This window comes from Alligator mississippiensis, chromosome 4 (assembly GCF_030867095.1).
Source record: "Alligator mississippiensis isolate rAllMis1 chromosome 4, rAllMis1, whole genome shotgun sequence".
In the NCBI taxonomy this organism is placed as follows: domain Eukaryota; kingdom Metazoa; phylum Chordata; order Crocodylia; family Alligatoridae; genus Alligator; species Alligator mississippiensis.
Genome location: NC_081827.1, coordinates 27,342,514 through 27,357,445, shown reverse-complemented (window position 1 = coordinate 27,357,445; position 14,932 = coordinate 27,342,514). Strand labels below are relative to the sequence as shown.

Below are 14,932 nucleotides of genomic sequence, written 5' to 3'. Positions count from 1 at the left end.
GTCCCTTATGGCTAGGGTTGCCATCTTTCCAGGTCCAAAAAAAAGGACACCTGTTGGGGGGACATCTCACTCCCAACCCATAGCCCCCTGGCCTTGCCAGTGCCCCCCACTCCCAAATTGCAGCCCCCCATCCCTGGTGCTGCCCCTCACTCCCAACCCACAGTCCCAACCTGCAGCCCATCACTCCTGACCTGAAGACCCCTGGCCCTGTCAGTGCCCCTCACTCCCTACCCACAGTGCCCTACCCCTCTGGGCCAAGCTGGTGCCCCTCTCTCCCGACCCACAGCCCCCAGGCCCAGCTGCCAGTGCCTTGCACTCCTGGCCCACAGCCCCCTACCCTCCCGCAAGCACCCCCTCACTCCCTACCCGCAGCCCTGCCAGTGCCCCTCACTTCTGACCCGCAGCCCCCCTGATCCTCCCAGCCTTACTGGAGTGGGTCTCCAGCTGCCCCTGTCCCAACTGGGCTGGAATGTGGCAGCTGTGGTGGTTCCAGCTCACTTGGGTGGCAGTGGAGTAATTCCAGCCCCGGCACAGGCTGGAGGGAGGAGGGGAAGCCTGTAGCACCCCCCCGCCCCAGGCTGGGGCTCCTGTGCTGTGCCAGGTGGCCTGGCCATGTCCCCATGCCCCGCCCCGGGCACCATCTCCTGGGTGCCCTGCCACTGGAAACATGGGCACTGACCCCTGGTGCCACTAGCCTGGCCACACAGCTCCCCACTGCCCCCAAAGGGCTCCCCTGCTGTCTTCTCCCACTGGAGGGGCAGGCGCCTCCCCCTGCCCCCGTGTCCTGCTGCAGGCCTCACACCTAGATGCCACTCCCCAGCACTGGCAGGCACCCCCCCCCCACACACACACGCACATCCCCTCCCCTGCCCCCCACCCAGATAGTCCCCAAGCCCTGGCCTTCCAACCCCTCATAGACCCATCTGCATCTAGGTGCCAAGGCTGCTCCCACCAACCTGCCTGGTTGCATGCCAGCTGTGTGTATATGCGCACAGGTGCACATGGTACCCCTGCCTCCAATTGTTCTCCCTCTGGTCCCACCAGTGGAGCAGAGCAAAATCCTGGACATTTGTTCAGATTTCAAAAAATTGCCCAGACGGAGATTGGAGGACCCAAAAAGAGGACATGTCTGGGGAAACCCGGATGTATGGCAACCCTACTTGTGGCTCCCCTGCCGTGTGCCCTGGTGCACCAACATCTTACAAGTTGATGTTGTCTGTGTTTTTGGCACCCTGCCTAAGAATGCTGCTGTCCCCATGCAGTAGATCCAATGTAGGAAATGCGTTCTGGTGAAATCCAGCATATGGAAAACCCTTGTATCAATAAGAGTTGCTCTTTTTTCTCTCAATGAAATCCCCAGCACCATAAACTACAACAAAACAGAACTCTATACATGGATAAGGTTATCTCTACAGACAAGCATGTAACTATCGTTATTATACATTTGTATCTTAGATTACACTTCACACCATAGATAAAGAAATTTAATATCCCCTGTGTTCTGTACCAGGAACTATATCCCACATTTGCAGAAGTAAGGGTGTAATGCATACATCTTTTCCCTGTCTATTACGCTGAACTATGCAAATCATGTATGCTGTAAATATGCAAACACAGTCTGCATGATACACTTGGATCATTTCTTCTTCCAAACTCATTAGCAAATTACTAGCTCTTGAATAAACTACATGAATGCTGCTTCTTATAAGCAAGTAGTTGGTATGTGTACATTCTCCTGCTAGCAACTTCACTATACAGCAGACATGACCACATTCATGTGTCCTATCAAGAGGCTCTAGTTTGAATCAAAATACTACAATAATGACTGAACAAGTTTGTACCCTCTGAAAACTACATTTTGATTTATAGTTCAGGGGTGGCCAAACTGCAGGACACGTTCCACAACTGGCATAGGCAGCCTGTGAGTGGGGAAGGGACAGGGAACATAGTGGCAGGCAGGGCAGGGAGCAGAAAGCAGAGCAGCAGATGGGTCAGGGGGAAAAGACTAGAATGGCAGTCAAGGAGGGTGTGGGGATAATTTGTAGCACATTTACCAAAAATGTTGGTCCCCACTATTCTAGTCAATGGATGCAAGTGATGGGAGATTCTGCAATGATCTCAGACTTGAAGTTGCCTCCATAAGTTGTGGCAAATACTCTTGTTTAAGGTCCAGTTGAGGTTACAAATAATCATAGGCAAGGTTAAAGTTACAATATTTTCCATAAATGTGAAAGTAAGGAAATTCAAAAGGAACAAACCTGCAGCAATCCATTTCCTATTCACTGCCTGCTCTACCCCTTCGTACTGCAGCTGGGTGGGAGCCTGTGGGCATCATGCTAAGCCTTTGGGGGCCACATGTGGCCCCTGTGCTGCTTGTTAGATAGCCCTGCCTTGACCATTATTTTTGGGGTATATGTTATTACGTGTATGCACAATATGGACAAAGAGGATATTATGTTAAATGAGGAAATAAACTTATGCTGTGTTTTAGACTGTGGTAGATCTGACAAATAGATTTTAAGGCCGGGGGAGTCATGGTGATCATCTAACCTAAAGGTACTTAACCTTTCTGGGTCACCTGCTCCTCTTGATGTGGATGTGTACCACTATGACTCTGTTACAGGCAATAAGAAATAAAGGAGAGTATCCCTGCAACCACGTGGTAGTTTCTCCTGCAACCTATGAGACACGATTGAGGTGTTCATCGTTTCCATCTTTTTCCTCCTTTTATAGCTTCGCCTTCCCGCCCTGCCTTGTCCTGTTCCCTCCAGAAATTTGCTGCATTCCCACAACAGCAGGGAGACATCATTTGAGCAGCATTGATTCATTAGATCATCTGCACAGCACCGGCCAACAACTTTATCATGCTGAATTCACCCCGCAACTTGCATTTGCGCTAAATCCCGGCCGGGGCCTCACTGCATCACAGCGGTCCACCCCTCTCCTGCGGAGCTGAACCCGTGCTCCCTGACTGCGACGCACCGACACTCCCGGTGGCCCCGGACAACTTTTAGCATCGCCCCCCCTTCACCAGAGACAACGATAATAATAATCAGACAAGGGGGGGGGGATTACCATTTTCAGGCCCCGGTTCGCCCATCCCTGCGTCCGGGTCTGCTCCCTGACACGCAAACGTCTGCTCCGCTGGCTCTCAGCATTTTTGGATGAGAGGTGGCCCCTGGGGGCCTTGCTGTGGCCCCTAAAAAATTCTCAGCTCTTTTTCCCCACCCTGTCTTGCCTACGAAAAAATAACGGGGCAGGTTTTCTGTCCCGAAGGGCCCGGGGAGACCACAGCCGGGGATGATGTCGCCCGGCCCGGTCGCTTACAGCGACGTCTGCCCGGCCCCGGCCCCGGCCCCGGCCCCAGCCCCAGGCCCAGGCCGGCCCGCGCAGGAGACCAGGCGATGCCGCGCGGCGCTCCCGGCCCCGGCACCTGCCGCCCCGACCCGGCGCCAGCCACTCACCAGCTCGTCCGCCAGGCGCGGCCCAGCACGGCCCGGCCCGCACAGGTGCTGCCCGCGCTGTGGCCGGGCCCGCTCGGCTCCGCCCCGGCCGGCGGCGCAGCAGGGGCCGGGCCGGCGCCCCCGACAGCCCGGCGCAGGTCAGCGCGGCTCGGCGCGGCGCGGCGCTGCGGGACGTCCCCGGGCGGGGGCGCCCGCGAGTCCCCCGAGGGGCCCGCCCTGCTCGGCGTCTGCCGCGGGAACCCGCTGGACCGGTTCGGGGCCCGGGGAGCAGCCTCCCGCGGGGCGAGGGCGTAGCTGGCTGGCTGAGGTGCCCCAAGCCCATGGGCGTTTCCCGGCTGCCTCCCCGAGCGCTCCCGGCCTGAAGACAGCCGCGAGACTCCTACTGGCAGAGACGGTGTTATCCGGGGCGCGAGTCCCGAGAGAGGCTGCTCGGCGTGTCTGTGCCCTCTGAGCCCCCTGAGTCTTTCAGGCGAGAGGGTCTCCTCCCCGCGCCCAGCCTCCTCCTCCTCCTCCTCCCTGCTCGCCTGCCCCTCGGCTTCCAGCACCAAGGGTGATTCGTCCTGGGCAGGCTTCCAGTTTTTCATGCCTCACATTGGTACTTGGGTACATCCCATATTTTTTGTTAGAGCAACTCAAATCGTTGGAAGAAAATTCTTAGCAAGCTTTCGGCCGCAAACACCCTTTGTCGGGCTGAGGGAGCGTGTGCAGGTGGTCGGTTGCGCTCTCTCCTCCTGGATGGAGAGGGAAAGCGGCCAGGGGCCAGTACGTATGCAGGAAGGCCAGTGGGTGACATCGTTTATGAGGCCAACAGTAGGGCTGGGATGGACACAGGCAAGCTCTTGGGTACCCCGGTGCCCCTCCTCAGGCCTCTGAGGCAGAGGGTGTGCGTACACAGGTACTAGCTTTCTGACAGTTAAGCTGACTTTTTTTTTCGTCGACTTAACTGTCAGAGCATACACACACATGTGGAGAAGAGTCGACCTAAATGCAGTGCAAAATGATACACCTCTGAGGTGTATTATGTCCAGTCGCATTCCTGTAGTTGGCTGAGCTCACAAGATGGCTGCCACCACATTGACAACATTTCACAGAATCAGGAGGTTGGCTGCCACAGTTTCCCTGCTTTACTCGCAGCAGGTTAGGGTGCATGAACAACTTGTGCCTCCTGAGGCTGGGGGCACGGGGATAGCCCACAGGCGGTGGTGCTGGCGGTGGGGGCACGGATGCAGCGAGCAGAGAGTGCCCACAGGCGGCTGCAATGACATCAGCAGCAAGGGTGGGCCGAGCGGGAACCGCCTGCAGGTGGCTGTGGTGGTGTTGGCAACAAAGGGGGGGTGGTGAGTAGCGACCGCCTGCAGACACCGGCGCCAGTGTCAGTGGTGGCCAATCTCAGGGGGGCACATGCCCCTCAATGACCCCCCTGCCCCACGTCACTTATGTCAGGGTGTCAGGTCTGCATTGTGTCAGGTTGACGGTAGTCTTATGTAGAGTTTAAATTATGGTTTATATAGGGTGGTTTGGATAGGGATGATCCTGCCTCAGGCAGGGGGCTGGACTAGATGACCTGTGGACATCCCTTCCAGCCTGACTTCTCTATCTAAAACATTGATATTACTGTAGGAATATTCTAGAGAGAATTTGATTGAAGGGTGGTAGTTAAACTTACAGTGGAAGTCAGTAAATGACGCCACATGTTCAGTCCAGTAATAGAAGTGCCATCCATGTAGCACAGGTTTGGCGGCATAATTTTCTAAAAAATTCCTCTTCCAAGTGGCTCACAAAGAGGATGGTATACAGAGGAACCATCTTTATGCCCATAGCAGTGTCTATGCTTTAGAGGTAGTGTTAGCTGTTGAAAGTTAAGTTGTGGATAAGGATGAAATGGATAACTTGTGCGGCATGTTCCATTTGCAAATCTGAGTGTAGTTTGTCTTCCTGTAGGTATTTCAGGCAGTTCACCGTGTGGGATTGTCACGGGACGGGGTCCCCAGGGATGGCTGGGGGACCCCTAGGGCCCCTTGACTGTACCAATTCAGCCCAATGGGCACCCTCTTTCTCGCCCGCCATGTCTTGGTATAACTATAATAAATAGGGAGGCTGCTCTCAAGTTTGTTTGGACATGGTCCTGATGGACCCCATTGAATCCTGTGGGTTCTTGGACCCCCTTTTGGGTCCCACTCCAAAATGGATATCTTGAGACACCCTCAGCCTTATGGGCTAGATACATGGCTCCAAACTGCCCCTTTACCACACCCCAAGCTTCGCAGATGGTATTCACACAGTGTCCATGAGGCCTTACTTTTATTTGGCCTCTGATCATCACTGGGCTCTCCACAGCCCTCTCTCTTTCTGCGCCTCCTCAGTGCTGGGGTCTGTGCATCCCAGAGACTGCGCTCACACTGGCACTGGGGTCCACACACTGTCGTGGGCCCCCAGCGAGGCCTCCTCCTTCCCCAATAGTCTCAGCCCAATCCACCAGTTTCCAAACAGAAGTCAAAATACAAGCCCCTGGGCTATAACATAAGGCAAGCAGCTCCAGGTGTGCTCTGTCCCTTTAAATGAATCACCCTTCCCCCAGCACAACATGCCTTAAAAGCCAGGGTCTGGTGAGCTCCTAAAGTCCCTTAATCTTACCAGAAGCAGGAGATGGGCTGTCGAGCCTCTTCACTCAGCTTCCTCTAGGAGATCTCCTTCCCCCTTAACTGCTGACAGGGAACTCTCTCTCTGGCCCCAGCCCTGGGGTTTATATATGCCCTAGGTCCTGCCTCCTCTGGTCAGCTGACTGCCAGCAGGTGCAGGCTAATTCCCTCATTCCTGGGGCCATGGTAGCTTGCAGCTGAGGGGTTCCTGAATGACAGCTAGGGCTCTCTCCTTAGCAGTTTCAGCCTTTAAAGGAACAGGCACCGTAGTGCCCTGTGACAGGGATGTTCATGACATCCATGGTTGCAAGAATGGCCTTCTCAGGGAAGTGCTTCACGTTCTGGATCTTGTTGAGAAGTCTGTTGTGTCTTGTAGAAAACTTGCTCTTTCAGTGACAAGTGGTTTTAGGATGGTTTCTATGAATCCTGATAGTTCTTCATTGAGGGTACTATAGTTGAATATGATTAGTTTGCTGGGGGTGTCCTCTTTGTGAATCTTTAGGAGCACATAAAATGTTTATGGGGTTGGAGGGTGGGGGTTAGTGGAAGTATTTTTTTCCTGAAACTGCTGTGGGGTCTTCCACAAATTCTTTTTTGTAGCTGGCGTCGAAGAGTTGTCTGTTGATGTAGTCTTCATGGTTGAGGATGATGATACCTCCTTTGTCCAGTGGATTCCTATTTTGTGGTTGGATCTTAGGGAACTATATGGCTTCACTCTGAGGAAGAGGCCATGGTGGTCCTGGCTTTTGTTGAGAATGTCACTGTTAACTTAACAGTTGACATAGTAGTCCAGTGCGTGGTTCCATCCACTGTGAGGTGCCCAATCAGAGATTTTATGTTGTTTGTTTTATCAGGTGTGGCATGAAGTGTGTGAGAGGTGGCTCTGTCCTGCTCGTGGAAGTGTTCCTTCAGGCCAAGTATGTGGAAGAACTATAATTCTCCACATATTAATAATTTATTAGGTTGTTTCTCTGGGCAGAAATTCAGGCCTTTGGAGAGTACAGATATTTCAGAGCGGGTGTGGCAATGTGGGTACTCCCTGACCAGCCACAGTGCTAGTCTCCCACCTGCCTCTGGGCATGCCACCTACTGGTCTCGCCTGCCACGCCATGTTGTTAAATGATTAGGGTCTTAATTGGGTGGGAGGCTGCCCTTTGAATTCCCTCTTCTCCTGAGCCTCTGTAGGCAGCTCCAGCCACCCCTGTACTGCATCTCAAGCCTTGCTGATGTTTCTAACAGCTGTGCTCTGTTTTGACCTGAGGCTGGGCCCAGCTCAGGACAGTGTTAGGCCTCTCGTGTTCTGCCCCGTACAGGCCGCACTCATACCACCTCCCTCTCACTGAGGCCGCTGTCATTCCACTGCCTCTCACACCGTCTCTCTCTTACTCCCTTCGTGGGGCCACATTTGTACCACCCCTCCTTTTTGACAGGGCTTCACTCACCTTGCCTTCACCTGGCGGGTCCTTGGGCTTGTTTCCCTGCACTCCCTGGCCACCAAGTGCACGGCCTCTTGGGCCTCTCCTGTGGCCCCAATCTGAGCGAGTGCTGGGTGGTTTGCAGAGCACTGGTTTGACTCTGCCTCTGGTTTCTCACCAGGTCACTGACCCAGCTGCTCTCAATTGGGGGCTCCTGACTCGCCCTGTTGTTTACTTATGGCTCTTCCTCAGCCACCCCACCTAATCAGCCTCCTGTGGCTACCTGTGGCCTCAGGTGCCTGAAGGCTTCCCTGGATCTAACTTGGCCCCCATGTTAGCAGGACCTACCCTCAAACCCCCTGCTCACCAGGACGCAATTCATGCCCCTTCCTCACAGGGCCTCATCTCAGGCCCCCGTGTTCACAGGTCTCACTACTCCACTTCTCTGCTCGACCCTCTTTCCAGGGCCTACCAACAGATACTCTTGTGCAGGCCGCTAGGTGCACCTCTGCCCCTGCTCTGCACCTCCGCCTCCGCCTTCACTGAGGCACATACTCCGCTGGGCCTGGGGTTGAACACCCCCACAGGCTCAGGTGCCACTCACCGGTGTGCCTGGCCCACCATTCTCACTCTCTAGGGTCTTGTACCCCACACGGGCTCAGGTGGCCACAGCTGTGCCTGGCCTCACTATCCACTCTCCAGGGTCTTGCACCCTGCACGGGCTCAGGTGACTGCGGCTGTGCCTGGCCCCACTTCATTCTCTGGGGTCTTGCACCCCACCCGGGCTCAGGTGCCACACCGGGGCATGCCTGGCCCTCAACTGCCCCGATGATAAATAACCCACCCAAAAGAGGCAGGGCTGTGGTTAAGGCATCCCTCCTCGCCTTTCACTGGGGAGGTAACTAGCCTGGCATTTCCTCATCAGGGCCGAGCCACACTCCCTTTCCCCATGCCCGCTTCCCCCAGAGGGCTGGGTTGGGGCCTTCCCCCCCAACCCCTGAAGGCCTGGTCACGCCCCTTCCCTCCTGTTGGGGCCTGGCCATGCCCCCTTCCCTCTCTGCAGGGCTGGGTTGAGGTAGCCTATGTCCCCTTCTCCCCTGTAGGGCTGGGTCAAGCTCCTTTCCCCTGTGGGACTGTGGTGGAGCTGGCTTTCCCTTGCCCCCCCCCCCCCCCCCCCCAGGTGCAGTCAGATGGTGCTTGCCTGGGCGATGGATTGGGACCACCAGCTTGATCCGGCCTGTGAATGGATTGGGCACTGCCAATCTGTCCTGCCAGGGAAAAAGGTTGGGCATCACTGCCTTACTGAATACAGATACTTTTGTGTTCTGCCCCTATCACCTAGCTTTTTCTAACTCATATCTAATTAAAAATTTATTATTCCCAGTAACCTCAATTTAGCTTCAAGGACCAGTTTTCGACACCTATCTGTTACAGGAACCGAAGTGTACTACAACCACTGAGGGCTTATCTAAGCACAAAGTCTTACTGCATTAATTAATACTGGTATAGGACTAGCATAATTAAACTAATCTAGGTAAAGCAGTAACCACCCTTGTGGATATAATTATACCAGTGCACATGTGAGATCCACTTTCTTTTGTGCCTAATAAACAAAGTCACTGACCAGTTCTCTTGGTTACCCTATACTCAAGCTAACAATATTTTTAATGATCAGATTCACTACCACCATAGGCTGTATCTTACAGCAGCACTATTCCAGAAGTGACCTCCTGTGTATGACAGGAACAATCAGTTTCCTTTACTTGTCGGGGGGAAGTGCAACTTTGTTCATTCTTTCAATTCTTGCTTCTTGCATATTTCCTGGATTTTCATGGGTACAGCATCACTTTGGGTGCTTGTACATGTGATGGTGGGGCCATTTACACGTGACAAAAAGTGACGAGATTTCTTCATTTGTCTAGTGTAATGACATCACCATGTACACATGTACAATTTTTTCTGTGTAAAAATTTATTTGAGCCTGGCAACTTAGACCACCTCTGATGTATTTTAGTTTGATTGGGACAAATTGTCCCATTATGAATAAAAAAAAATTGTGTATGTGTACATCATGTCTGGCAGCTGGAGAAGATGGTGAAGATGGTGCATGGGAAGCCTAGGTGGGCTCGCAGAAGCTTGGGCTTGGTGGGCTTCCAGTGCACCGTCCCCGCCACCTTCTCTGGCTGCCAGCACACCCAACTGCACTCCTGCCTCCTTTCCACACTGCCCCAGGGACAAGCCTGCCCGGTTCCAGCCAACCAGACAAGGTGGCAGGGTCGGTGCATAGGACACTGGAAGCCTACCAAACCTGACCTTCCCCAAGCCTGCTCAGGTTTCCAGCACCCCACGCACTGTTGGAGCAGGCCAGGTGCTGCCTGAGACCTGGGACACCACCCACCTATCTAGCACCCTGCCTGGGCAGCCCCGGGGAGCACTGCTGCCACAGAGGGAAGCTCCTGCCCCCCCCCCAGCTCAGGGACTGCGTAACCTGGCGGCAGCTTGTGCAGGCAGGCTCCACTGAGGGGGGAAGGCAGCAAGAGGCCTGATTTTTTTCCCCCCCCCACCCCCACAGAGGAACCTGCCTACTTCTCCTGCAGCCAGGGATGAGCTGCCAGCAGGCCCTGATCTGCAAGGGGGCTGTTGTTCCCTTCTTGGCAGTGACACCCCCCAAGACTGCTCGGGCAGACTCCTAGTGGGCAGGTACTGCCTGGGGGGGCGCTGCCACCATGGAGGGAAGGACTACCCCCCCCCCCCCCCACACACACACACATAGCTCAGGGCCTGTTGGCAGCTCACTCCCTGGCCACAGGAGAGGTGGGCAGGCTCTACCAGGAGGAAAAAAAAAGCGGGCTCCTCGCCCCCCGCCCTTCCAAAAGAACCTGCCTACCAAGGTGGGGGATGCTGGTGGCAGGCTGTCACTGTTCTATCACAGTGACAGAAACCCCTAAATTGAAATGGTGGGTCACAATTAAAAACTCACAAAATTAAAAACCCACTGTTTCAATTCAAGGAAACTAAACTCCCCTCGCGTGTACAAGCAGCATTTATGACTACCAAATGAGGGCATGAAAGTAATTGAGGAACTAAGCATTTGATAAATAACAAGTTTCAGGATTAGGATACAATGCATTGCACGGAGGTCAAATGAAAGCATAACTCTTACCAGAAGCAAGTTCCCCTTTTTGCAAAGATGAAAGCAAAGAAAATATTCAAAAGTTTTCTGTGGCAAACTGAAGCACCATCAACTTTGTGCTGGCTGTCACACAGTGGCAAGTTGTAATGGTGGTATAATTAGGAATGTCTGTCATGAAAGCTCAACTTTGCACAGCACATGCATTACTGAACATTTTTAAAGTAGGTAAAATAGCTATTAAGTTTCTAAGCCTTTTTAGTTTTGAAGGGCTAGATCCTCCCAGGAGCTATTTGAAGCCTTTTTTATTTTATTGGGACTATATGTGGGTGTACACAGACATCTAGTTGCAAGATCTAGCTCATAATGATTAAAACAACATTCATTTGTCAAAATAATATGATAAATACAGTAGAAATAATTTACAGTCTGAAGAAATTATACATTTCTTGTTGTTTTCAGCCAGAATTATACATGACTAGACATTTAAAAATAGATAAAGGCAATCAGTATAATGTGATTTGCAGTGAAATAATCAGTTACTTGATCCATTACAATTGCTGAAGAGTAAGTACAGAATTTTTTTTCCTAAGGTATTAATGAAAACCTACAGTCTAGGTCGCTTTAGACAACCTCCAGATCTATAAAGAGCATATATAAAATGTTCACATTTTATACAGCAGCTAATTTCAGCTCTTACAGACACAGAACCTCCTACCCCCTATGCCTTTATTTCTTTGTGGGCAGATGTAGTAATCAAGATTTAGCTGGTCAGAGAGATACTGTTTTTCTGGGTTACATATGGTTTGGAAACTATTTCTAATGATTATTAGAATAGCTGATTTACAAAGCTTACTTTAGCACTTTCCCATAAATTGCCTTTGTATGTTGCATCAGTCAGGATTGATCTTAACAGTAACTTGAAATGTCCATTTTAGCATGTGGATATAGGAACTCTATATTCAGCAGTATCAGCTTAATGAAGGAAGGTGAAAAACCCAATTTGGTATTTAAATGAAGCTAGTTTCATCAAAATTAGCCATGCGAAGAAGCAATCATGTTGTTAATATAATCCTGTGGAATGCAGACAAAATGCATTTGCTTGCTTTACATTTCAGCTGTGAAAAATATAAGAGCTTACAGTTGTGATCTTTAATGGGAGTTTGGGTTTATAAGCAATGCAGGATTATCTTTTGTGTTTTCACATTAGCAAGAATGACTTTTTATGTTGTTTTGAAGGGAACTGAGATTAGGGATAAAGTCATATTAAACATTCAACAACTTGATTTAAATGTACCAACATATATCAGAACACAGCATATTCTAGCATTGTTGACTGACTGGTTTCATTTCATCTTAGGGAATAGAATATAATGTTGTTTTAAATTTTTGTTATTTTCTACATTACCAGTTCACGGGGAAAAAAACCCCAACATACAGTTTTTTGTAGGCCCTTAAAAAACCTGGCCAAAGCCTACATAGAATCACAAGGTCTGAACATGATGCTGTTATAATCATGTCATGAAAAGACAGCGGTAGATTTGAGTGGAGGGGTGCAGTGGTGCAGTTGCACCCTGCTTTGACTCTTGTTCCACCCAAACTTTAAAGCCAACTGCCTCAAGGTGTTAGGGTACCTTGTTATGTTTAATGCTTTGAAGTTGCACCTGGTTATAGCATTGTTTATATTTAGTCTTTGCCTTTCAGCTGGCAACTGAGGAGAGAGCTATTGGTGCTACCGTACTGCAGGGGCAAGGGAAAAAACAAAGACCTGTGGCTTATGCCTCAAAAACCCTAACAGGACCTGAACAAAACTTTAATCCATGTAAAAAAAAAAGGGTTTGGCATTGATTTGGGCATTAAAACAATGGAAATACATTATAGAAGGAGCCTGTTCAAGAAAGTGTGGGACTTCAAAAAACTGCTGAAAAACCAGCAATTCACAGTTTAAAAGATGTGTGAAGCAAAGTCAGTAACTTGTGACCCAAAAGGGGCCAGAAAAAAAGTGGAACCAAATTGGTCCAAAGGCTCAAAGTGGAGCCGGGGAAAAAAAAAACGAATAAAAGGTCTGCAGCCCAGAAAAGGCAAATGTTAGCACGGCCAGGTGCCAAGGTCTTACTGGCCCAGAAGCATGGCCGGGACCCAAAGAGGGGTCAAAGTTCTGGAAACACAGTTGAAAACCTAAGGTGTCCAGCGGCCCGTAGCCCAAAGGGGTCTGAAAAAGCCCTAAAAAATCAAGCAGTCTGGCAATCCAAAGGTGGGGCTCTAGAGAGGTCAAAAACTTAAAAAAAACACTGCTAAAACTGCTAATGCTGGAAGACTAAAATCTCGGCTAGCTGAACGAGAAAGCCCAAAAGTGAATGTCTCGCTCATACAAAGTAAAAAAAATCACGACAAAAGAGCCTGAAAATTGGTCCTGGGTAAAACCTGAAAAAACAACACGTTTCTGGGACTGGTTAATGTGGTGAAGCTACTTGTGGCCGGGTAGTCTCTACAAAATGCCACGTGTTGCCACCCCAGAGAAAGGCAAGTACAGGGCACCTAAAAATACTCCCACTGTCTTCCTTTCCCTTTGATGGGAAAAGGCTAGGGGGAACATATCCCAACAAAAAAACTCTTGGTGAAGACCAAGGAGGGAAGATGCGTAGCTGGGTACATGCTGAAGTACCTGTCTCTTTAAAAATAAATAAATAAATACATAAAAGACTGCTAAAAAAGCAGCCTCTAGAAACAGCTAGTAGGAAAACCTCTGGGCAAAGCCAGCCACAGTGTCGAAAGAAATTCCAGGACCTAAACTAACCTAAATGTGGTTAAGCCCCTCCCTTTTTTTGTCTTTGTGTTTTGCAGTAATGTGTACATTGCCACTGCATGCATCAGCACTGTAAATATAAATAATATTTCACTGTGAGGAGTTTTCCTTGACAGGTGTCTGTGTGTGTTTGTTTTCTTTTGCAGAAACCATAGTGTAAAATTCAGTCCAGTACCAAAGGTAACTAATAAACCACAAGGCCTTGTTACCATTAATAAAATCAACAGCATCTTCCTCACCTAAGTGAAGGCTTTACTATTAGAACAAAAAATGTTTTGTCTGTTTTGTGTTATTTGTCTTATTTGGTTGTTTGTTTGTTTAATGTATTTAAGTTGTCAAAAGTTTAAATTCATATAAATGTCATGTAAATATTGTAAAAAATCATTGGTAATACCCCATCTAAAAATTAAATTTGGCTGTGGATCCCAAACCAGAATATTTTTGTTCAGCTGGGACTGGAAAGTTGTTTTGATATTTAAAACAAAGGGCAGTAATTTATATAAAAGTTTAAAGTTGTAAATTCCTTTTCTTTACCAAAATGGCAGTTATTAAAAGGTAATAATGTATGTGTATTTTTAGCAAATGGCTAATAAAATGTTTTTAAGGCTATAAAAAGAATCTCATTTGTATTTAAATGCTGTTTATAACAGCAGCATATCAAAATGTGTGCAAAAAAACCTGCATTAACCCATTGTTTAAAAAAAACAAAACAAAAACCTGCAAAGGTAATTCTTTCCAGAATCTGGGACCTCTATGTTTAAAAATTGGTTAAAATCAACGTTAAATTTGGCTCAGCAATGGTGTAGCATTGCTTAGGTAGCTATGGCAAATTAAAAAAAAATGTGGACCACCACTGAAGCATTAAAAAGTTTGCTTGGTATAAAAAACAATCAAGCTCAGTTGTATTATGTATTGTGTGGCAGCTGGAGCTGCTCACAGGGGTCAGAGGCTTCGGATACAGACCCTGATGCTCCTGAAGACAGATCCCAGGAGAGAGCCAGAGCTGGGGTGGGAGCTGCGTGAACCAGAGTTGCGCTGGCAATCAGGCTGGGCAGTGGCCATCTGATGACATCAGCCGCGCCCACTGCCGCGGGAGATTTCAAAACCCTGGCAGAAGCCAGGTATGGGGGAAGCCAGTGGGGTGAGACACCCAGCTCATCGGGGTTGATCCCGACCAGCACAAGCACCCCACGATGCTGACCCACCAGAGTAGGATGGGATCAGCGTGGGGAAGACAGAACATGTTTCCCTATGCAAAGTACCCGGCGGAGGGCTCTATCTCTGTGTTGGGAGCTCTGGGTCGTTGCAGCCGCCCTTGACCCTGCGGAGGGCATGGCTGTTCCAGGCCTGGCAGAGGGACAGAGCAGGGCAAAGAATCAGGGATGAGTGCTAGGCTGAAACCATAAGTCTGCACTCTCCCCTGAGACTGATGAGGCAAGGCCCAATGAGAGACCATAAGGAGCCGGAACTAGTAATTA

General features: G+C 50.0%; 1 protein-coding gene across 4 annotated transcripts in view; it reads right to left on the bottom strand.

Moving 5' to 3' along the window:
• Positions 1-3,577, bottom strand: part of PIK3CG (phosphatidylinositol-4,5-bisphosphate 3-kinase catalytic subunit gamma) — a 42,758-nt gene extending 39,181 nt beyond the window's left edge. The window contains exon 1 of one of the 4 annotated variants that reach the window (XR_009461517.1): positions 3,076-3,320. Coding sequence is in view for 2 of the 4 variants with exons in the window: in XM_019487455.2 (XP_019343000.2) it covers positions 3,076-3,078 (3 nt within the window). In the remaining 2 variants the exon portion in view is untranslated. Of the gene's footprint in view, positions 1-3,075; positions 3,321-3,464 lie in introns of those variants that run through there. The other 3 variants (XM_059725869.1, XM_019487455.2, XM_059725868.1) reach the window with 3 other exon arrangements.
• Between the last annotated feature and the right edge of the window lie 11,355 nt (positions 3,578-14,932).